General features: G+C 42.8%; 1 protein-coding gene across 2 annotated transcripts in view; it reads right to left on the reverse strand.

The window, feature by feature from the left end:
* The window catches only part of aup1 (AUP1 lipid droplet regulating VLDL assembly factor), a 45,908-nt gene that overhangs the window by 15,136 nt on the left and 5,231 nt on the right, over positions 1-25,541 (reverse strand). Inside the window, exons 1-7 of one of the 2 annotated variants that reach the window (XM_080193482.1) lie at positions 23,171-23,282; positions 18,882-19,017; positions 16,343-16,493; positions 13,011-13,198; positions 10,960-11,032; positions 7,639-7,712; positions 4,259-4,325 (exon numbers count right to left, since the gene is read on the reverse strand). In XM_080193482.1, coding sequence (XP_080049608.1) covers positions 4,259-4,325; positions 7,639-7,712; positions 10,960-11,032; positions 13,011-13,198; positions 16,343-16,493; positions 18,882-18,913 — 585 coding nt within the window. In that variant the 5' untranslated portion in view covers positions 18,914-19,017; positions 23,171-23,282. Of the gene's footprint in view, positions 1-4,258; positions 4,326-7,638; positions 7,713-10,959; positions 11,033-13,010; positions 13,199-16,342; positions 16,494-18,881; positions 19,018-23,170; positions 23,309-25,541 lie in introns of those variants that run through there. The other variant, XM_080193472.1, reaches the window with a different exon arrangement.

Raw genomic sequence — 25,541 nt, forward strand, 5'->3', positions numbered from 1 at the left:
ACCTTCCAAAATTATGGAAGGGTCCCACAGAATTGGAAAATTGCTAATAAACATCATTATTCAAAGGAAGGAGACAGAAAGCAGGAAACCACAAACCTGCTATCTAAACATCCTTTATTAGGAAATTGTTATAATCCATTGTTAAGGATGTTATAGCAGGATACTTAGAAAATCATAACACAATCAAGCAGAGTCAACATGGTTCTGCGAAAGGAAAATTATGTTTTACTAATTATTTGAGAAAGTAGCAAGTAAAGTGGGTAAAGGGGAATTTGTAGATGTGGTGTTCTTGGGTTTCCAAAGAGCACTTGATAAGGGACCAAATCAAAGGTTAGTGTCCAAGAGGGAGTAACATATTAGCAAGGACAAAGGATAGGTTAGCTAACAGGAAGCAGAGAGTAGAGATAAATGGATTGTTTTTGGGTTGGCAATTTTCAATGCCACAGGGATCAGTGCTGGGGCCTCAATTATTTACAATGTACATCAGTGGTTTGGATGAAAGGACCAAATGTAATGGTAGCGAAATCTGCCGATGACACCAAGATAAGTTGGAAAGTAAGTTGTCAAGAGGAGGTAAAGAGTCTGCAAAGGGATAAAGATTGGATCAATGAGCAAACAAAAAATGTGACTAGCAGAGTATAATGCAGAAAAATATGAACTTCTCCACTTTGATAGGAAAAATAGAGAAGTAGTATATTACCTAAATGGATAGAGATTGAAGAATTCTTGCACAGCGGGACAGTGGTTAACACTGTTGCCTCACAGCAACAGTCTTGGGTGACTGACTGTGTGGAGTTTGCACGTTCTCCCCTTGTCGACATGGGTTTCCCCCGGGTGCACTGGCTTCCTCCCACTGTCCATGCGATATCTGATTTGATTTATTGTCACATGTATTAACATACAGTGAAAAGTAGTGTTGCTTGCGCGCTATACAGATAAAGCATATCGGGCATAGAGAAGGAAACTTTTTCCTGATGGAAGAAGGTGGAAGAGAGAACCTCCAAGGCGCGTGGGGTCCTTAATTATGCTGGCTGCTTTGCCAAGGCAGCGGCAAGTGTAGATAGAGTCAATGGATGGGAGGCACGTTGATGTAGACAGGGCACATTTTCATCTACGCTTCCTGAAGTTGATGGCAATCTCCGTCGTTTTGTTGACATGAGGGGGAGATTATTGTCACCGCACCAGTTCACCAAATTCTCTATCACATTCCTGTACTTTGCCTTGTCATTGTTTGAGATCTGACCCACTGCGGTGGTATCGTCAGCAAACTTGAAAATCAAATTGGAGGGGAAATTGTCCACACAACATAGGGGTATTAGGTGTATAGTACCGGGCTGAGAACACAGCCTTTTGGGGCACCGGTGTTGAGGATGATTGTGGAGGTATTATTGCCTATTCTTACTGATTGTGGTCTGTGAATGAGGAAGTCCAAGATCCAGTCACAGAGGGAGGAGCCAAGTCACAGGCCATGGAGTTTGGCAATGAGTTTCATGGGAATAATAGTGTTGAAAGCTGAGCTGTAGTCAATAAATAGAAGTCTGGCATAGATGTCTTTGAAATCTAGGAGTCCAGGATTGAGTGCAGGACCAGAGAGATGGCGTCATTGTGGACCTGTTGCGGCAGTAGGCAAACTGCAACGGATCCAGGAAGTCCAACAGGATGGAACTGATTCGTGCCATGACTAGCCTTTCGAAGCACTTCATAATGATGGAAGTCAGAGGCACTCTGCTTAGTTTTTCTTAGGTATTGGGATGATGGTCGTCTTCTCAAAGCAGAAAGGGACCTCAGATTATTGTAAAGAGAGGCTGAAGATGTCTGCGAATACTCCCGCCAGCTGATCCGCACAGGATCTGAATGCTCGTACTCCAGTTGCTTTTCGTGGGTTGACCTTCGAGAAAACTGCTTTGACATCTCCAATGGTGACCCCAAATACAGATTCATCCAGGGCTTCTAGGGCGTAGGGCATGCTTTCACTGACCTCTTGCTCAAAATGAGCATAGAACACATTGAGCTCATCAGGGAGGGGTGTGTTGGGAGCCGGTGATTTTACATGCCTCTTTGTGTCCCAAAATCTGTGGGGTAAGGGGATTAAATGTGTGTGGTTATGGGGATAGGGTGGGAGCGGGCCTTGGTAAGATGTTCTGTGGGAGAGTCAGTGCAGATTGAATGGGACAAATGGCCTCCTTCTGCACCGTAGGGACTCTATGAATTAGTCGTACTGAGGTGTCCTGGTCTACAGATCATAAGAGATTAGTAACCAGGTACAGCAAATGATTTGGAAGGCAATGGAATGCTGTAATTTGATGCAAGGGGAATGGAATAAGTAGGGAAGGTTAATGGCAAATTTACAGGGCCTTGGCGAAACCACATCTGTAATTTTGGTCTCCTTACTTCAAAAAATATATAACTGTGTTAGAAACGCAAAGAAGGTTTACTTGACTCATTCCTGGAATGAAGGGTTCGTTCTATGAAAGAAGACTGACCAAATTGGGCCTGTACCCAAAGAACTTGGAAGAATAAGAGATGATCTACTGAAACATACAAGATCCTGAGAGGACATGACCGGATAGATATCAGGAAGATGTATCCACTTGTGGGGGAGACTGACACTAAAGGACACAATTTAAGAATAGGAGAATATAGAATACTGAGATGAAGAGATTTTTTATCTAAGAGGGTCACTAGTGTGTGGAATTTTCTGCCCAGCGAGCAGTGGAGCTTGTGGGTCACTGAATTTATTCAAGGTAGAGCAGGTCACATTTTTGATAGACAAAGGAGTTAAGGATTACGGTGAACAAACAGGAAAGTTGAGATGACAGCCAGATTGGCAATGTCACATTGAATGACGGAGCAGGCCTACTCCTGCTCCCAAGTCCAAGTTTCTGTGAGTATATGTATAACCTTTACAGTAACATAGATATGTCAGTCTTCACCTCAAGATCTCCCAAAAGCAGGTCATCCACTTTCAGAGCAGTTTTCTCAATCACCTCAGTCAACGCTTACAAAGCATTTCTAGCACAGAGCAGGCCATTTGGCCCAACAAGTATATGGGGTGGAACTTTCCCACCCGGCCCACCACGGGAATTATAGCAGACGGGGACGGACTATGCAAAGGTCCATTGACCTCAGGTGGGATTTTCCAGTTTTGGGGCAGCATGGCAGGGAAATCCTCCCCCTGGGGTTTATGCTCCATGCCAGCCTCCATCTCCCCACACTGACATATATCTTTCCATAACTTTCTCCCTCGTGCCTGTTTGTGGTGTCCTTCGAATGCATCATCTACTCCATGTGGTAGCAAGTTTCATATTTTAATTACTCCCAGTGAAGAAATTTCTCCTGAATTTGCTTATGGATTAATTAGCGATTTTTAGTTCTGGTGTCACTTGCAAGTGGAAACATTTTCTCTGGGTTTATCTGATCTAACCCTTCATAACTTTAAAGACTTCTATCAGCCTCAGTCTTCCTTGCTAGAGAAAACAGCCCCTGCTTGTTGTACCTTTTCTGATACTGGAACTTTGCTCTAGTAAACTTTATGCAACTTCTCTGGTCCCTTCCCGAACCATTTTGTAAAATAAAGACCAGATCTGTGCACTCACCAAGGTTTAACAATGAATTTCTCCCATTTATCAATTCTCTTTCTTTCTCTCTGGAAATGAACCCAGTGCTTTGTGTTTCATGTGGCTTTATTATTCTAAATCACTACTTATTTCAAGAAGAAAACTTATAGTCCTTGGGGCTAAAGTGATCAAGGGATATTGGGCGGGGGGGAAAATCAGGAAATCGAAATCGATGATCAGCTGTGATCAAAATGAATGGCGGAGCCAGCTTGAATTGCTGAATGGCCTCCTCCTATTTCTAGTTTCTATGTTTTTAGCAACAGTGACTCAAGCTTTAATCATGGTTATAAAGTCAAAATTAAATGGTGTCAGAAATCATATAATGTGAAACAAAACTCAAAAGAAATTTCAGCTACCTTCAACGCGCAGTATCACGGCAGGCCTGAACACACAATGTTTGCAATTCCCGCAAAGTTCTTTACATCCAAGCCATGGGATTGATTGCTGTTCCTAGTCTTAAGATGATTGCTTTGAAACAGTAATGAATGTTTTCATATAGGCGAAACTAGCTTTTCAAATCTTAGTAGAAAGGTCAAAAATTTATCCAACTCACTTTGATTACCAAAGTTTGAAACCGTGGCCACTGCTGTATTTCAGAGTGAATGCTACCAGTAGAATGTCCTGATCATCAACCAACTTACCTCCTGGACTCTGACTGCAAATTCTTCCTCTGACTCTTCATCCATTTGGGACATGCTGGACAGCCATCTACAGGAACCAAAAACACAAAAATACTATAAGGAAGGATAGCAACAGCTAGCCACTATGGCATTCATACACAGTTATGCTTCACTACCCAAACTACTTTGACAGCTGGTGTTCCCAAAGCTACTTATTCCCAAACCTAACTTTGGACAGTTATGTGAAGCAAGGTTAAATTGATAACAGTTTGTGTTGCCCAGGTGAGATCCATCAGCAGCAGTTTTGACTCACGCCAGTTTAGTTGATCTCAGTTAGTGTTTATAATTGGTCTCAAGTCTTGGTGGTGGGCAAAAAAAGACAAGGTTCCTCCTTCCAAGCACCAGCTACCACTCATGGTTGAAATAACTTGTCATCACTCACTGATAAAGTGTGACTTCTGAACACTGATGCGATGAGCAGACAAGTGCAGTTTAATGTAGGTAAGTGTGAGGGAGTACATATGTAGGATGAAATACGTTCACAGGGCAATTAAGAATGTAGACAGAGAAAGTTAATATTTTATTTAGGTGTGTGCACCATTACCCATTGCTAGTTAGCCTGAGGCCACCCAGAGCCAACAGATAGTGTGACGCTGGAGTTGGAAGCTAGTAGGGAAGACTAAGGGCAATGGAATCCTTCCTCATATGTGAACAGATGGCTGTATACACTGCCCTGGCATAGTCACAGCTCAAGTCACTGAGCACACTGAAATAAATTCTTCAACTTGCTATTGTGAAACTGAATTCATGACCACTATGCTGCAAAGTTCAGGAGCGTAACCACTCTGCCACCAGATCAAACAGGCAAATAAGGCAGTCAAGAAAAGATCCCAAAGCATGCTGCGTCTTATAAATCTGGACACAGACTACAATAGCAAAGAAGAAATGATAAATTTATTTAAGACATTCATTTAATCATAATTAGAAATGAGCACTGTTATTTTAGATGCCCAACTACAGGAAAGATATTAATCCAGAATCTGTAGTGTAGCTGCATCTGAATGATGCCAAGATGGAAAATTTGGAAGGCACTAGTGAAGATACTTTCAATGGATCAGAGAAGACTCAATCGAGATTTTTAAATTATGAATAGGTAAATCGTCAGAGTGTGAAGAGGAATGTTAAGAGAAATTTCTTTACAGGCAGAAAACATTGAATGCTTTGCCAGAGAGGTTGGTTGAGACAGAGATCAATGCATGTCAAGGCAAAATCAGTTATATTTGCAGCAGAATAAAATAAATAAAGGTAAGGTAAATAGGAATACAACAGAGCAACGGAATTAGTTTTGCACGTTTCTAGCAAGCTGCCAGGATAGACAGAAAAGAGCAGTCTCAAGTTATATATTGCTAATGTATAACTTGAAACTGCAGCACAGTAGCACAGTAGTTAGCACTGCTGCCTCACAGCACCAGAGACCCAGGTTCAATGCCAGGCTTGGGTCACTTTTTCTTTGGAGATTGCACTTTCTGCGTGAGTTTCCTCCGGTATGCTCAGTTTCCTGCCACAGTGCGGGTTAGGTTGACTGACCATGATAAATTGCTCCTTAGCATCAGGGAGACTAGCTAATGTAAATACATAGGATTGTGAGGTTAGACTCTCGGTAGGATTGTGGTCAGTGGAAACTTGATGGGCCGAATGGCCTCCTTCTGCACTGTAGGGATTCTATGAGTCTATGATTCTAATTAGCAGAAACAGAAAAGGACTTTTTACATCGGTGATCCGTTACCCTAGGTTAGTCATTGGGAAAGAGAAAATTAGTCATTTTTTTGTCTTCAGATAGGCAACAAGATCCTTGAAATTTACATCTTAACTTTCTGCAGTTCCTAAGCGCGTAACTGAGTGACGTGGGGGTGAGACTCAAATGACTAGTTCTGAAATGGGAAAAGGAAAAACTTGCATTTTAATGCTCCCCAGGATGTTACAGCCAATGAAGTGCTTTCGTAGGTCCCACAAACAGCAATGAAGCAAATGATTAACTAGTCTGCTTTTGGTCTTTATTTCAGGAAAGCATTGATCAGGCTTCCAGGAACATGCCTTGTTGTTTTGACTCACTTGAGGGGGAGGTGCAACCTTCAGAGGTTGTACCACCAGCAATTCAGTGTTCAGTGCAGGATCAACATGCTCAAGTCCTGGCATGGGTGGTGGTGGTGGTGGGGGGGGGGGGTGGAGGAACCCATTACCCTGAATGGAGCAAGAGCTCGACTACTGAATCAAGCTGAAAACTTGATAATTTGGACAATCTGTTCTGATAAGGCTATTGTGTACTGAGACCATAACAAGTCAACCACATTGTGTGGAACTGAATTTTGGTCAGAGTGAGTTGGTTCCTTTTCCTGAAGGGCGTTAATGAACAGAGTTGGAGGTTTTACAATAATCTGGCAGCTTTCACGGTCATTTCCTTGCACAAGGGAACATATTGGGAGTTGATATGCAGATCAGCCTAGATCTCATTTGAGTTGGCAAACCAGGCCCAAGGAGCTGAATGGCCTACTCCTCCTCCAGTGTTCCAAATGAATGGTGCAGTAGGTCCACCCACACTGGTGACACAACATAAGCCTAAGGGATTTAAACTTGGAACCTCTTGCTTACCAGCTCAGCATCATAACCACCAGCTTACCCCAGTTGAGTAACGAAGGACAATTTATTTCTTCTTTAAGATGTACAATAAGAATATTTGCTTGCAACATTAAGTGGCCAAGTAAAATTTCAAACACCCCCCTCTCCAGCCAACAGTTTTAACATCATTTAATTGTAGGTGCGAATTTGTTAATGGGAGAAGAGGAATAATTGATTGATATTCATTAACAAACCTCCGGTTTTACCAAACATTTAGAAGGCTAGACCAATATCTTTCTCTTGCACACCCTCCACTTTGCCCAAAGCTAGAGAAGAGAGTTGCTTAGGGGTAAATCAGCAACTTTACAATGGAGCAGGACTAACACCTGTTTGGTGGTGGTGGTGGTGATGGTATTGGTGGGGGTGGGGGGTTGCGAAAATAGTGGTGCTGCCAGAGTTATGAGATCATACACAGTTGGAGAGTGCTGGATGGCTGGAACGGCCTCAATCCATTTACGTGCTTATTGATTACATCAAAGTTAGGACACAGGGACATGTGGCTCTGCCGCGACTCAAGGACAGATCATAAAAAACTAAGTAATCACTGGAAAATCCCTAAACTAATGAAACCTCCAGCATCCCAATAGTCCTTTGTGCCTTCGCACATCCAATATGGAGATGGCGGTGGGGGCAGACTTATCTTATGAAAGGAGTCAGCCAAACACGAGCAAGTTCTCTCAACCTTACCGATTGTACCCCCAGTGATAGTTAGCGACAGTTACTACCTTACTTGGTAAACGGTGAAGGGAATAAAAAACATCCACAGCAACTCGGTAACCCAAGAGGATTCGACGACATTCTAGGGGAGAAAGGGGGGAAAACAACAGTATAACTTTCACAAGTGAGAATCCGATCCCCTACCTAACCAAGGCTGGAAAGCACGAACTGAGAACTGGAGATGGAGGGTAGCAAGAGGAACAAACCATGCTGAGTTCCATCTCAAATCCAGCCTTGTTCTCATAAGAAGCAAGTGAACCCCACCGCTTGCTAATGAGATTACTGAGACATAATTCACATAAATCACAATTTCTAGGCTGCCCTGCCTGGGTTTGACTTTCTGCTTGCCTGACCTGCATTTTCCTCCCTTTTACTCCTGAGGGTGCCAACAGAAGAACTGTCATTGTTGGGGATAATGGGATATGGCAAATAAATTAGGCACTGGGATAAATCAAAATCCAATTAGACATCACAAAGAGATGAGGGGTGTGCCTTGTTGGACTAATCATTGGCACAGATATGATGGCTGAATGGCCCCTTTCTGTACTTTATATTTCTGATTTCTCTCTTAGGAGGGGTAGGCCATTTGGCCCCTCAAGCTTGTTCCATCATTTAATAAGATCATGACTGATTTGCAACCTATCCCTTACTACCTTTTGAATAGCAGAAGCATGACTTCTACTCCCTTGTATTCTAGTCCTCTACACAAAGGCCAGTGCTCCATTTCTGTTCCTCAACAATGCATTTTCCATGCAAGTTTTTGTTAATTTTGAATTTTTTGATCAATCACTGTTATCAGAGAACCTGTTATGTTTCAAGGAGCCACTTTCTGGCAGGTGTCTCTACACACTGCTTGCTATTGTGCCCCAAGGGAAGGAGGGGCTTGTAGTCAAGCACACTCCATTGCTACCTGATCTCAAGCCTGGTGACACAATGATCATCACTGCTGCCTCACAGAGGCAGCGACCACGGTTTGATTCTGGGCTTGGGTCACTGTCTGTATGCAGTCTCCACATTCACCCCGTGTCTGCACAGGTATCCTCCGGCTGCCCCAGTTTCCTCCCACAGTCGGAAAGATGTGCTGGTTAGGTGCACTGGCCATGCTAAATTCTTCCTTAGTGTACCCGAATAGGCACCAATGTGGCGACTAGGGGATTTTCACATAACCTCGTTGCAGCAGATAAAAGCAAATTATTGCGGATGCTGGAATCTGAAACCAAAAGAGAAAATGCTGGAAAATCTCAGCAGGTCTGGCAGCATCTGTAAGGAGAGAAAAGAGCTGATGTTTCGAGTCCAGATGACCCTTTGTCAAAGCTGAGCTGAGCAGAGCTGCCAGACCTGCTGAGATTCTCCAGCATTTTCTCTTTTGTCCTCATTGCAGTGTTAATGTAAGCCTACTTGTGACACTGATAAATTTAAATAACTTCTCGCCTCAATTGCATTGATATGCTGCCCTATGACTGACATCTCTCCCACGATTGTGCCAGAGGGAGACATTACTCCAGGCTACCTGGCACTAATGCAGGTGGACATACACTTAAAAGTGCGTAACGCACTGGGCTAAGGAGAAAGAGTTGAATAGTTCTTTATTTGGCTTGCACAGATTCAATTTGTTTCTGTGCTGCAAATTTTCAATGTTTCTGTGCAGAACTGGTTGCGTGTTCAATTGTCCTTTCAGGCAGGTGTGCATACATGAATGTATGTGCGTGCGTATATCTGTGCACGTACCTGCCTGACAAGCAAGTGAATAACCTCACTGTCACCAAACCATACTCCCTTAACAGAAATTTAGTGAAAATGTGGAAGAATTTTCCGTTATGTAATTCCACCTATGCGTTAAACAAATAGGATGTTTTAGAAATTGTACAATACACACAGGAAATGGTGCTGAGTTGGCATCTAAGGACCAGATTATCTCAGGAAGCACCAACTCTTTTCCATCAGGCCTGCCCTTTCATGGCTAATTAAAATAGATACACCTTCAATGATCTGTCAACTTTTTCATCCTCTCTTATTTGTCTCTCTTTTCCCATGTAGTTTCAGAATCGCATGATGCTTACTGTTAAACAAGATAGCATTTGCTTAACATGGCAAAGAAAAATCAGCTGGCTGAGAACATTCAAGGGAATAAAATCAATATCTAGTTGTCAGAACAGGGCAGCACGGTGGCACGGTGGTTAGCACTGCTACTTCACAGCACCAGGGACCCGAATTCAATTCCTGGCTGGGGATCACCTTCTATGCAGAGTTTGCACATCCTCCCCATGTCTGCAAGGGTTTCCTCCAGGTGCTCCAGTTTCCTCCCACTGTCCAAAGATGTGCGCGTTAGATGAATTGGTCATACTAAATTGACCCTGAGTGTAAGGGGGATTCACAGTAAAAAGTCTGACAACACCAGGTTTTAGTCCAACCTATTTATTTGATAATATTCTCACAAGCTTTCGAGGGGTTACCCTCTTCGTCAGGTGAATGGAGAGTTCTGGCCTCAGACAGAACTCTCCATTCACCTGACGAAGAGGGTAACCCCTCGAAAGCTTGTGAGAATATTATCAAATAAATAGGTTGGACTAAAACCTGGTGTTGTCAGACTTTTTACTGTGTTTACGCCAGTCCAACGCCGGCATACCCACATCATGTAAGGGGGATTAGCAGGGTAAACACATGGGGTTATGGGGATAGGGCCTGGGTGGGCTTATGGTCGGTACAGATTCGATACATCGAATGGCCTCCTTTTCTACTGTAGGATTCTATGAATCTATTCTATAACAGGAGGCAACTGGTGTTCGGAATAATCTGCTGCTTCCGCAAAAGGCAATGACTTGTGCTGTTATTGTCTCATGGGCACCAACACTTCAGTCCCTCAAATAAGTCAACGCAGCAAGTGCCAATAGCCTTTCAGACTGTGAATCCACCCTTACCAGACAGCCACATAGGATAATTTTCCAATCACCAGCTGCCCTTTGTTTGAATTCAGCGAGGCAAAAACAGACTGGGAATCGACTCTGTATCACGGTCCCTGTCTGCTAAAATGGCCAAGCAAGCCAATCATGCAAGGGCAATTAGGAATAAATGCTGGCCTTGCCAGCAACACCCACACCCCATTCAGAAGCTGGTGCAATCAAACAAAAGCAAATCAAATCAAAAACCAAATCAAGCCTCTCCTCCAGGTGTGTATTGAAATAACACAAAAGTTTTTCATTCTGTACAGACAGAGATGAGGAAAGGCGAGGGGATGGACGCAGAAAATGATGGGAGAGATTGGAGTGGAGGGGCAGGAGGCTGCACGGAAGGGAACCCTCTATCAACAATGGCAGACAAGTGTAACTTACCACAGACACGAAGGGTCTCTTTACCGTTAATGCCAGGGGTTGAACAATGCTATTTATAGTAAAAGGCCAGGAGCTAGAACAGAAATAAAAATAGACAAATCACTCACAGACACACTCAATGTACTTAAGAGATCAATATGATGAAAAACAAATGTTTGTTTACTGGAATTTTTTCCTCTCCCTGTCCACTCTAAGCATAGCAGAAATGGGCTCTAAGGTATCAGTCATAGCTCAGTGGGTAGCACTCTCAAAAGATGGAATTCAAGTTTCCCTCCAGCATAAGGCCATAAGACATAGGAACTGAATTAAGACATAGGAACTGAACTAATTTTTTTCGCAGAGGGTGGTGGGGGCCTGGAATGTGCTGCCAAGTAGGGTGGTGGAGGCAGACACACTGGCATCGTTTAAGAATTACCTGGATAGTCACATGAGCAGCCTGGGAATGGAGGGATACAAACAAATGGCCTAGTTGGGCCAATGCACGGCACAGGCTTGGAGGGCTGAAGGGCCTGTTTCCTGTGCTGTACTGTTCTTTATCCTTAAGCCACTCAGCTCATCGAGTCTGCTCTGCCATTCAATCATGGCTAATACTTTTCTCCTCCCCATTTTTCTGCTTTTTCCCCATTACCCCTGATCCCCTTATTAATCAAGAACCTACCTAGACCAGGAACAGGATATGGATAAGTACATGGAACTGGCATATTATAGCTATTACTGACACATGGCTAAGAGAGGGATAGGACTAGCAGCTCAATGTTCCAAGGTACAAATGCTATAAGAACATAAGAAATAGGAGGAGTAGGCCATCTAGCCCCTCGAGCCTGCCCCGCCACCCAACAAGATCATGGCTGATCTGTCGTGTCTCAGTTCCACATCCCCGCCCTCTCCCCACAACACTTAATCCCCTTGCCTATCAAAAACCTATCTACCCGCGTCTTAAAAATATTGAGCGAGGCAGCCTCCACCACTTCAACGGGCAGAGAATTCCAGAGATTCACCACCCTTTGAGTGAAGAAGTTCCTCCTCAACTCCTTTCTAAACCGCCCCCCCTTTATCCTGAGGCTGTGCCCTCTGGTCCTACTGTCCTTTCTGAGCGGGAAGAGCCTCTCCACCTCTATCCTATCCATCCCATTCATCATCTTATATGTCTCAATGAGATCTCCCCTCATTCTTCTAAACTCTAACGAGTACAAGCCTCGCTTACTCAGCCTCTCCTCATAGTTCAACCCCCTCAACTCTGGAATCAGCCTAGTAAACCTCCTCTGCACTCCAAGGCCAAAATATTCTTGCGTAAGTGTGGCGACCAAAACTGCACACGGTACTCCAGCTGCGGCCTCACCAGTGCCCTATACAGCTGCAGCAAGACCTCCCTACTTTTATATTCAATCCCCCTCGCTATGAAGGCCAGCATCCCATTCGCCTTCCTGACCACCTGCTGCACCTGCAGGCTGGGTTTTTGCGACTCATGCACAAGGACCCCGAGGTCCCTCTGCACCGTCGCATGCTGCAGTTTTTCACCATGTAAGTAATAGTCCTTCCTACCATTATTCCTACCAAAGTGGTAGAACAGGAGGTAAGAGAGGAGGGGGAGTTGTGTTTTTGATGAGGGAAAACATCACGGCTGTACTGAGAGGGGATATTTCTGAGAGTTCACCCACTGAGTCTATATGGGTATAACTGAGAAATAAGAAGGGGGAAATCACTTGGACAGGAATGTACCATAGGCCTGCAAATAGTGGGAAATTGAGGAGCAAATATGTAAGGAGATTAGAGATGGCTCCAAGAAAAATAGGGTGGTAATAGCAGGGGACTTTAACTTTCCCAATATTGACCGGGTCAGCCATGGTATTCAGTATGTGCACGTAAATCAGTTGTCGCATACCCTTGAAATAGTAATTACATCTCAAAAGAAGTCCTTTCCTGGCTGTGAAGTGCTTTGCAATGATCAGGTTGTGAAAGGTGCTATAATAAATAACAATCCTCTCTAATTCCCTAACTGAACCCAGACTCCAGGATCTTACAATCCAATTATTACAAATGATGAACTGTACCTGAATTTCAGAAGCCCAACTCTTCCATTGGTAGTTTCATCCTCTGGAAACAGCAGCAAACCACGTGCTCCCTCAAGGGAGCTGTAGTGTTTGAGTGCCTCTGCCAAACGTGTCCGGTTGTCCATCCATCCCAGCTCCAGGAACCCACGGGCCCAGCTCACAAAGCCAGAATGACCCTCTAGCAAGGGCTAAACATAAACAGTTAATTTAGTTCACAATGAATATTAAGCAAAAATGTTTTCTTACACCCACTACAAAAATAAACTGATGGGTTGATGCTGGAGGTGTCAAGCGAAGGGTTGAAAGCTGAAGTATTAACTCTCCCTTCTTCCAAACACTGGTTTACCCAGACTATACTTCAAGGCACCGCTCTGATCGTTTTCCATTGCTGTTAAAGCCACTGGAGTACAGTACCATTGCCATGTGATCATTACACACAGACCAGCAATTGATGATGCAAATTGCCTGATCTGTGTGGATCATCAGCTTGCTGGATAAGCTCACTGAATCCATTGTGTCCAGTGGATCCAGCAAAGGGAAGGGCCACATGGGCTTCAACGCATTGTACTACAAAACAAGGCAACGGAAAGAGGGATGTTGGGCTAGTCTTCAAATCTCTTAGCTTGTTACAAGAGGGGATGGGGAGGACACACAAACCTGCAACACCTTTGAACCACATTCCTTTTAAGGAGCAATTGCAGCATGGTGGCACAATGGTTAGCACTGCTGCCTCACAGCACCAAGGACTCGGGTTCAATTCCCAGTCTGGGCCACTGTCTGTGCGGTGTCTGCACGTTTTCCCCAATTTCTGTGTGAGTTTCTTCTGTGCGCTCCAGCTTCCTCCCACAGTCCAAAACACATGCTGGTTAGTTGCACTGGCCAGGTTAAATTCATGCTCAGTGTATCCAAATAGGCACCGTAGTGTGGTGACTAGGAGATTTTCATAGTAACTTGATTGCAGTGGTAATGCAACCCTACTTGTGACACTAATAAATAAACTGAAACTTACGAATTACAGGAAAAGACACTCAAGCCCATCAAGCTTTTTTATGTGATGCCTGATGTATCATCATATATATGTTCTCCATGCCACCCCAAAACCATCACAATTCTGGGACAAGTGAAGGAACAGATTAAAATCCAGGTTAATTTGAGAGCAGGGAGAGAACATATAAGAAATTTGCTAGTTGATTAAGTGATCAAATGAGGGTAAAGATAGGAAAGAGAAGGATTGTTCCTTTTACAACTCCATTTTCAAGTACAGACCTCACAGCAGGAGGATACATTTCTGATACAAGTATGGAGTAAAAAATTACTACAATTGCACATGGTTTTGGTGAAATTGGTTATGCAGTACTGGGTACAGTTTTGCTCTTAAAGGCAAAATACCGCCGATGCTGGAATCTGAAACAAAAGAAGAAAATGCTGGAAAATCTCAGCAAGTTTGACAGCATCTATGGATAGAGGACAGAGCCAAAGCTGAGTCAGGTTGACCCCTCATTAGAGCAGAGTCAGAGTTTTTGAGGGTCATCGAAACGCTGGCTCTATTCGCTCTCCACACATGCTGTCAGACCTGCTGAGACTTTCCAGCGTTTTCTGTTTTTGTTACAGTTTTGCTCTTGGCAGCTGATGAATGATATACTTACCCTTACAGTAAGTGTAATCTTTGACTGAGTCCGGGATGAAAGGATTGTTCAATGACAAAGGGACACAAGTTCAAGGCGAGAGCGGAGAAGTTTAAGGGAGATTTTTTTTCATGCAGAGTGGTGAGTGCCTGGAACACATTGCCAGAGGCGGTAGTGGAAGCAGGTACATTAGTAACATTTAAGAGGCATCTAAACAGGTATATGAATAGGGAGGGAATAGACCGAATAAGGGCAGAAGGTTTTTTTGTTAGTTTAGTTAGGCATCATGATTGGCACAGGCTGAAGGGCCTGTGCTGTACCTTGCTGTACTTTTCTTTGTCTCACAAAAAGAGATTTGAGTAGTCTATGCCTAAATTCTTCAAAATTTACAAGAACAAGGAGTGATCTCATCAAAGCATATAAATTCCTGATGGAACTTGACAGGGTGGAAGGCAAGAGGCTACTTCCCATTTGGACAGTCTAGAATTAGGGGGCATAGTGTCATGAGGGGTAGAGTTGATCACTGAAGACTGAGTTGAAGAGAAATTTCTTCATTCAAAAGGTTGTGAACCATTGCAATTTGCTGCATTAGAGAACTAGGTCTGTACTCGTTGGAGTTTAGAAGGATGAGGGGGGATCTTACAGAGACATATAAGATCATGAAGGGGATGGATAGGGTGGAGGTAGAGAGATTCTTCCCGCTTAAAAAGGATAGCAGGACTAGAGGGCACAGCCTCAAGATGGCGGGGGGGGGGCGCAGTTTAGATCAGAGTTGAGGAGGAACTTCTTCACTCAAAGGGTGGTGAATCTCTGGAATTCTCTGCCCATTGAAGTGGTGGAGGCTACCTCGCTAAATATACTGAAGTCATGGGTAGATAGGTTTTTGATAGACAAGGGGATTGAGGGTTACGGGGAGAAAGCGGGAAAGTGGACTGATCCACTTCAGATCAGCCATGATCTTACTGAGTGGCGGGGCAGGCTCGAAGGGCTAGATGGCCTACTCCTGCTCCTATTTCTTATGTTCTTATTTTTTCTTATGTTTACTGCTGTGAATCTGAGTATATACACATCAGAGAGCTACAGAATTTTGGATGCTAAGAGAATCAAGGGATATGGGGATAGTGCTGAATGCAATAGCTGAGCTAGATTAGCCTTGATCCAAATGAGTGGTGCAGCAGGTTCAAGGGGCTGAACTCTTGCTCTAATTTTACCTTCAGAAATGCACTGTTCCAATGGGAGACTGAAAGCCACAGTCTGATCAGTCACAGCATTATCTGGGCAAAATTTACCAACCTGTCCTACAGTCACAAAGGCAATTAATGAACGAAGATGAGGAACTCAACTGGGAGGCTACAAATTCCAGGGCACGTAAATTAAAAAGCAAGGAAGCTATATTAAGAAGTTGGGGTGGGTGGAGAGCAGTGATCTTTTTCAAAAAAAGTGGAATGGTAATATCAGGGAAACAAATAGGATAAGCCAGCCCAAGAAATGAGTCACTTCTGGAGGAGGGCGCTATGGGGATAGATGGCGAGATGGTCAATGAGTGGGTGTATTTTTGGGGTTCAGTGTCTTTTCCTGCTCCTGAGGATTTTTGTTCATGACTTCGAGGCCAGTTTATTATTTGGTCAAAATATGCAGAATGCACAAGCACATCCCACTGCAATAAACACAGAAAGCACAGACTTGATTAATAATATTTGAGCTTACCGTGTGACAGGGTGTGAGGAAATTCAATATGTTGTGGTCAAACTGGGTGATGTGGTTAGAGATGCAGATTTTGACATTTTTATCTCGATGCCTGGAATCACGCTGTGTGACAAACATACCCAGAATCGAGCACATTGCCCGCACGATAACCCTGCAACATGATACAGAGAAGGTAGATGTAAAAAAAAACGTCACTTCGAATTTAAAAACAATTCTGATGGGGGACCTTGCGTCTCAAAACCTGACATGAGGTAGACAAACTACTCAGTCTTTGGCATTCAGAGGTCCACCAATCTCTCCAGGGCTTGTCCTTTCCTCTACCAAGGGAGAACTCAGCTAAGAACTGGCATTTACATTGCACCATTTAGAACATTACACTATCCCAAAGTGATTTACAATCAATAAAACAGTGTTTCAAAATTAATCCCTGCTGCAATGTAGGAAAATCTGGCAATCAATTTGTACACAGCAGGCTCCCACATAGGTCAATAATTTTTTGGTTGTTGGCTGAAACCAGGGAGAACAGCTCCACTCTTCCTTGAAATGCCATGGGATCTTTTACCTAACACTGTAGACAGGTTTAGTGTCTCATCTGAAAGACTACACTTCTGACAGTGCTGCACACCCTCAGTACTGCACTGGAAGTAATGACTAAAGTAAAAAAAATCAAAGCAAATGAACCAACTCACCACACCTGCTAATGGACATTTTCCTCTTTCTAATTTCAGTCAACTTTTTTATAAATTGAAAATAAGCTAGACATTTATTCAAGCAGAGGCAGTTTTTGATGCATAATAGAGAGATTCAGTGCAGGCTACTGGCAAGGCTAGAGAGTAGCATAGTGGAGAAAATCAAGCAACATTGGTCAGATAATAAGTCATGTCTTGTTGCATCTGCTAGCAGAGAAGAAAGGCTGTTGAAAGTAAAGAGTTGCGAGGTTTGATAAGAAAATGAGTTAGGGCTGAAGACTGTGCAGAAGTTCCGATATCAACACAAGCCTGCACTGGTACAAGGTGCATCAAATTTTCAAATGTTGAAAATCTTCATGATTCAATGTCGGTTTAGATTGTAACAGAATAGCACCAGTAACTAACACAGTAACTAACATTTGGTGGTGGTGGCGGGGGGTGGGAGTGGAATTTCTTGGGACAGTTGAGGCTTCGGTGTGACATTAAAAATATATGCAACATTAATAAACACAATTACACACACACACACACACACCTCACTTACCAAGTCCAGACTATCTAGTCAAAGGTGAGCAATATAAAGTCCAAGCTCTATCACATTATTACAGCAGCAGCTGGAGTTTAGTCAGTATTGTTGTGACAATCAACCAGTTCAAACCTGCCTTACACAATTATCCAGAACCAGGTGAAAAGAAACTCAGTTCTAAACAATGGCTAATGGAAACTGAACTCTAACGATAGCTGGGGTTAGCGAGATGCCATTTTAGACATGGGAACTAATTTTAGTGGAAAATGCCTTGCACACAATATTGATAAACACTTTTGTGTGGGGACTTATTTAACACACATTTACTACCCATCAGTGAGAAACCCTGCCTTATTTCCCACTCTCTAAAGTTTGGAACTCTGATGTAAGCTAATTAGCTACAACATAACTTTGAGGTTTTCGTCCAGCAGTTGCTGCAGTGCCCTCACATAGAATCACAGAAAAGCTATGATGCAGAAAGAGGCCATTCAGCCCATCATGTCTGCATCAGACTTCAAGCAGAGTAATTGAAGAGAATGGTAACTTGCACGACGAGATATACCAGATTCACCACCCAGAACACAGTTGGATATTGTTTGCCCTTTAACATGACCTATCCTAATCAGCTTGCTTCTATCCAAACATAACGGACTTGAAACATTAACTCTCTGCTGAGGTACTGCCAGATCAGCTGTTTTTCAGTTGTTTTTGCAGACTTGGGGCAGCTATTGCAAACAACCAACTTGACCGTAATAGCTCCCCTCTCTATCATATTTCTGGAATTCTTTGGTGCTGATGTCTGCTTGTCTAAATTAGGTACATCCCATTTTAGAAGATAACCAATAAGAAATCCATCAGCTATAGCCAAGCTGTTAGCACTTGCAACCCGGAGTCAAAAGATCAGACTGTATTGAGGGAGTTCCTTCAGATGAGACAGAAAATCAACATAAAGAATTTCATGACACTATTTCACAAAGTGGGGTAGTTCTCCTGGTGTCCTGCCCAATATTTATCCCTCAATCAACACCTACATCTTTAATTTAATTCCTATTATGGGAACTTGCTGTGTGTTAGTTGACTTGTCACATTGTGAAGCATTTTGGGGGTGTGTGCACAGAAATTAAGTTCTTCCTTTTTATTCCCCTTATTGTGTTTGTGGAATCTCAAAATTGACTCTGCAAACGTTGACAGTGTGAAGGTGACTACACTTCAAAGTAACTCACTGGCTGTAAAGCTCATCAAGATATCTGATGGATGTGAATATTACTACATATATATAAAGGATTTGATTACAGCTTCTCTAACACGCTTTCAAAATACATACCAGCATACATCTGGTAGGCTCAAAGCTGTCATCAGTCTTCTTGTGAACTATGCCTGGAAGCGTTCATGCCTCTACGGTACAAACTTATTAACCAAGGACAGAAAAAGCTGAAAATACAAGGCAGACCCATCGGCACCTGAAGACAAAAGACAGGTCAATGTTTCAGGAGGTCACCCTTCGTCTGAGCCCAAAGCATTAAGCCACCATTTCCTTCACTAGATGAGGACAGTGGTGTGCAGGAGTCGAAAGAGGGACATCACTGGTTGGCAGGCTCAGACAATGGGCCAAATGTCCAATGCAAACTCTGCGCAATTTTATTGCTTTAACTCAATTTTTTCACCAGATTTCCAGCATTTGCCATTTATTTTGCCACATGTAGTTTGGTTTCCTTTTATTGCAGACAGATGCAGACAAAAATATGGAAAAAAAGCAGAGAATGCTAGGGAAAAGAAAAGTATAGATGAGTATGCAAATACGTAGCAAGGACAAGGCTAGAGAGAGATTAATGGACAGAAACAGTCCTGACACGTAAAATACTGACACTTTTCTAATCCTTTTAGCTAGTGCAAATTTCCAGCGACTCCTTGTATCTAACCTGTATAATTGCTGTTGGAGGAACAGCATAAATTATACTTATGGTAGGTGTCTGTGTTTTAAAGGAAGAACATACATTTCGATGGTGCCTTTCATGACATCCCAAATTTGAAGTGAGATCACTGTTGTAATTTATGAAAATATAGTAATCGCAGCCGCTTACAGCAAGCTCCCACAAGAACGACTACAGCAATTGATTTTTAGTGATGTTGGTTGAGGGGTAAATATTGGCCAGGATACCAAGAAGAAAGCCCCTGCCCTTTTTGGAAATAGTGCCTTGGGATCTTTCACCTTCACCTGAGGGGTAAACAGGGCTTCAGTTTAGAATCTCACATAAAAAGATGGCACTTCCATCAGTACAACACTGTCTCAGTACTACACTGCAACTAACGGCGAGAGGTAGGTATATTAAAACAAAAACATTTTGCAATATTTGAATGTTCTTCCCTTTGCTAAATTTCACACAAGAAATCCAGTGATTTCCATCCTCTTTGCAAACTGAAAATAAACTATACACTGACTGCAGCAGAGGCTTAATTTGAAGATGAATTGTAGAAACTCACAGTGTAAAATAGTGGCAAAGTTGAAATGTAATAACGACTGAACTAATCTGCTTTCACCATTAAGATCTAAGTCTCCTCTAATTATTTTTATTGTGTGCAATGTATCCTTTTGAGGGCCAACATTTCGACTTTTTAGCGCAACACCACACCTGTGGTAACTTAAAGCCTTGTGCTGGCCCTCGAGGAAACTCCCGAGTTGCTGCACTGCATAGAGAGAACATCAGTCAGGGCTCCGAGAAGGACGTTCTCAGGATTTCTTCAAATAATGCCATGCGCTCCTCTACAACCACCCGAAACCATCAGGAAGATGGCTACAAGCACAATTAAACATAGGATTGTAAAGCAGTGTCTGAACCCTCAAAAGTAATAGTTTACAATGCTTACACAATTTATGGCACACTGTGGTGTGAAGGCACCAGATTAAAAAAACCCCAAGGTATTTTATAAAGCCAGATTAGATCCCGACAATTCTCCGTCTTGATATTTGTGTGAGGATAAGATGTTTCACGCCAGGCCTGATTCTACTGACAAACTAAGAAGTTTTTATCAAAATAAACTTTGTTTAACATCACAATTTAATTGTAACATATGAATTTGCTTAACTGTTAACAATTGAACAATAGTTAAACCTGACGGCAATTCTTAACTACTAACCTATCGCAATGAGATTCAATCCAGCAAAATTTCCTGTATAGACTTAAATCTCTCTTTAAAATTAGTTAGCAAAACACATGCATACTTGCTTGTCTTAGGTTAACAGTCCTAGAGCTTTTGGAACACCTCTGGAAAGAGAAAGAAACAAAGAGACATTGCTTTCTTCTGGCAGTCCAGAGAGCAACTGTTGGTATCAAAAATGAAACTGGAACTCATTTCTTCCTGCAAGCTTAACTTCTCCCATTAAGCACGTGGCTCTGTCCCTGTCAATCAACCTAATCAAATCTCTACTCTGAAACCCCAGAGGGAACCCAAGCAAACAAAAATGCATTAGCTCTGCTTAAACAAACACTCCATGTCTAAAATGAGTAGTTACTTAGTTCTACTAACTACTAATTTAAAGATTTTTCTAGACAAACTATCATTCAGCAAAACAGCTGAATTTTAAACATACCATACAATTCTTAAAGACATGATACATCACAAGTCAGTCCACTAGATTCTGTTAGCACAAGGCAGGCATTCTGCTAATGCAGTGGCTCTTCATTCTCGACACACAAATGCCTATCCAAAGTGACACTCAAGGTGGTGGGGAGATGCTTTCTTCCTTCATTGAGGTCTCGATGGAGGTGTTCAGCTGATAGCATGAGCATATGGCCATCAGGCTTGCTCCACCATTCATGGTTGAACTCCTTCATCAACTCCAGATTCACGCCCTATCCCAATCCCCTAGATTTCCTTCATGCTCAAAAATGTATCATTTCAGTCTTGAATGAACTCAACCACAGAGTGTCCACAGTTTGACTACAGTTTGCCTACCGCCACAACAAGTCCACAGCAAATGCCATTTCTCCGGCCCTGCACTCAACCCTGGGACACCGAGATAAAAAGGACACCTATGTCAGACTCCTATTTATTGACTACAGCTCAGCCTTCAATACCATTATTCCACGAAACTCATCTCCAAACTCCATGGCCTGGGCCTTGGCACTTCCCACGGCGACTGGATCCTGAAATTCCAAATTCATAATCCACAATCAGTAAGGATAGGCAACAACACCTCCTCCACCATCACCCTCAAACCAGTGCCCCACAAGGTAGTGTTCTCAATATCCTACTATACTCCTTATACACCTATGACTGTGCAGCCAAATTCCTCTCCAATTCAATTTTCAAGTTTGCTGAAGACACCACTGTAGTGGGTTGGATCTTAAACAATAACGAGACAGAGTACAGGAATGAGATAGAGAATCTGGTGAACTGGTGAGGCAACAATAATCTCTCCCTCAATGTCAACGAAACAAAGGAGGCTGTCTTCAGGAAGCATAAAGGAGAACATGCCCCTGTCTACATCAATGGGGATGAAGTACAAAGGGTCGAGAGCTTCAAGTTTAGTTTTTAGGTGTCCAGATCACCAACACCTGTCCTAGTCCTCCCATGCCAACACTATAGTTAAGATAGCCCACCAATGCCTCTACTTTCTCAAAAGACTAAGAAGATTTGGCATGTCAGCTACGACCACCAACTTTTACAGGTGCACCATAGAAAGCATTTTTCTGCTTGTATCACAGCTTGGTATGACTCCTGCTCTGTACAAGACTGCAAGGAACTACAAGAGGTCATGAATGTAGCCCAATCATCACGCAAACCAGTCTCCCATCCATTGAATCTGTCTACGTTTCCCACTGCCTCGGCAAAGAAGCCTGCAAAAAGAACCCCACGCACCCCAAGACCTCTCTCTCACTTTCTTCCTTCGGGAAAAAGATACAAAAGTCACGCGTCAACCAACTCAAGAACAGCTTCTTTTCTGCTGTTGTCAGACTTTTGAATGGACTTACCTTGCATTAAGTTGATCTTTCTCTATATCCTAGCTAGCTACATTCTGCACTCTCTCCTTTCCTTCTCTATGGACGGTATTTTTTGTCTGTATAGCGCGCAAGAAACAATACTTCTCACTGTATGTTAATACATGTGACAATTATAAATCAAATCAAAGACATCACCTCTCATGCTATTACAGTCCAGAAAGCTGCCTTTTTACACCTTGGCACAGGTCAGATTCAAATGGGTCACATGTTGTATGCAACATGCAAGGCAGCAGGTAAGGTCTCTCAGCCTCTCTTCTGTATACATATGAAATTTATAGATACGTTTAAGGGGAAGTCAGAGAAGTACATTTTGGAGAAAGGAAGAGAAGGTTACACCAATAAGATTATATAAAGCAGGGTGGCTCGGACCAATGACCTGTTCCTGCTCTGTACATTCTATGCCAGCTCTCAACTTTTGTCAATCATCAGCCATTTCTGCCTTTTTGTTCAGGCCTCTTTCCTTTTTCTCCTTTATTACCCTGCCCAATGTTAGAATCATCATTTAGCAGCCACCAGTAAAATACAGGTAAAGTAAATTAAAAAACACAGTTGTGGACCCTAATTTATTTTTATTTAAGCTTTAATTGTGGAGAGAGAAAAAGACCCATACCTTCGCAAAAGACCATCTGGGAGAGCACTACTGACCAAAAACACATGAAGCCCAATAAATATCCTGAGAAGCATCAAACAGATGCCAAAGGGAGTGTAGAGCACGAGCAGGGCCAGGATAAAACCATCTGTAGGTAACCTGTGAATTGAATGGAGATAAAAGATGGTTAAGAGCTTTCTGCAAAAATTAAATACAAGAATGGGTAAAAAAGAAAAATGCTGTGGATACTGGAAATCTGAGGTTAAAAACAGAAGATGCTGGGAAAACTTAGCGGGTCTGGCAGCATCTATGGAGAGAGAAAAATTTTGAGCCCATTCATTCTGAAGAAGAGCCACATAGACTCAAAACGTTAACCGAGATTCTCTTGTCACAGGTGCTGCCAGGCTTGAGTTTTTCCAGCATTTTCTGTTTTTAATATTAAAAAAGCAGGTGGTAAGTGGGGGATATATGGTTAAATTGGCGTCAGAAGTTAGGAGACACTTGGAGAAGTTCCATCTCCAGTACCTTGTCCTGAATCCTGGGAAATCCTTATTTTGGATTTTGGTGTCAATTACTAAAATGCTGTGACTAGCTGTGCTTTTGTTTTAAGTTGGTTACATTTCTCCTATTTTCATTCCTGTTGATTATATTCTGGGCAAGGATAGTTGACAAGATGGGAAAATTGTGATTTAGGCCTCCATTGGTTAAGTGTTTTTATGAGCCAGAAAGTGTAAAGGTAAGTCGGTAGATAAAGTCAAAACACTTCAGCAAAAATCTTGCATAGTGTGAAAGCACACACCCTGCTGTGTAGGAGCAGGGGGTTAGAACACATCTCAAGGCATATATAGTATGAGGCAGAATAATTTGGCACCAAAGCCAGCATTTGGCTAGGTACCATCCCCAGAATGTTCACAAGTTGGTAGCTGTCGAAGCGCAGAAAACCAAAGGTGTTGGGAGCTTAGTCTCGGTTTAATGACACTTACAATTTTTGTGATTGGTCTATTCAAACGTCAGCTAGGCAATCAGAGGATCATAGAATCCCAACAGTGCAGAAGAGGCCATTCAGTTCATCAAGTCTGCACTGACTCTGATTATTTTACCCAGGCTCTGTTCCCCACCCTATCCCGCAACCCCTTACATTTCCCATGGCTAATCCATCTACCCTACACATCTTGGGACAGTAAGAGGCAATTTAGCATGGCCAAAGTAAAAATGTATTTATTAGTCACAAGAAGGCTTACACTAACACTGCAATGAAGTTATTGTGAAAATCCTCTAGTCACCATAGTCTGGCACGTGTTCGGGTTACACTAAAGGATCTAACCAGCACATCTTCCGGGTTGTGGGAGGAAACTGATGCAGATACGGGGAAAACATGCAATCTAACCAGCACATCTTTGGTTGAGTTAAATCAGGCTCCATAGATTTTGCTGATAAAAAAGATTCCAGCCTACAGTGCTGTTAGAGAGTTCTAGGATTTTGACCCAGGCATGAAGGAGGTCATCAGAATGATGCTTGACTTGGAGGAGAACTTGAAGTTGATGACATTTCCATAAACATATTGCCCTCGTTCTTCGCGGGATTGCAGGGTTTGGAGGAGATATTAAAGAAGCCTTGGTGAGTTGCTGCAGTGCACATTATGGATGGTACACTGACATCACTGTGTGTCTGTGTAAGGTGATGGATGGGGTGCCAATCAAGCCTGCTGCTTTGTCCTGAACGGCATTGAGCTTCTTTGAGCACTCAAGTGCAGAGTATTCCACTGCAACAAAGAAGCAGTGGCAAATAAATATGTTGTTAACCTCAAACTTCCCTTCTGGAAAGTAGTGATAAGAACTGTTGATTGTTGTAGCTACATGCATCTTTATAATGCTTTGTTCCAGATTTTAGTTTTTTTCTTTGCAAGCTGTTCACTGGAGGCTCTGGTCTCTATCATGGACATGGCAAAGTAGCCAGCACTGTCTCCGGCAGATTCAGAGATATCCTGGCAACATTATCCCACTTTCAGAGATGATAAAAAGCACCAAGGCTGAACATTTGAAAATCAGAGAAGTGCCTGAACAGTCGAAGGCTGGTGAGTTCTGCAGCACTGATAATAGGTCCATCGTGAGTCGACGTACAGAGACAAAGTCATTATAGGACTGCGAGGCCAGCATTTATTGCCTATCCTCATTGCCTTGTTGCAGACAATCCTGGCTCACCCACAACTGACTGGTTTGTTCAGCCATTTCAGAGGGCAACTAAGAGTCAATGACATGGTTGTGTGCGGCATCACCTAATTTTGCAGATTTCCTCCCCTGAAGGACATTAGTAAACCCATTTTTTAATGACAATCCGATAGTTTCATAATCATTATTAATGAGATTAGCATTTTATTCCAGATTTATTAATT

Source organism: Carcharhinus amblyrhynchos, chromosome 1 (assembly GCF_965287045.1).
Source record: "Carcharhinus amblyrhynchos chromosome 1, sCarAmb.v2.hapA, whole genome shotgun sequence".
Lineage (NCBI taxonomy): Eukaryota > Metazoa > Chordata > Chondrichthyes > Carcharhiniformes > Carcharhinidae > Carcharhinus > Carcharhinus amblyrhynchos.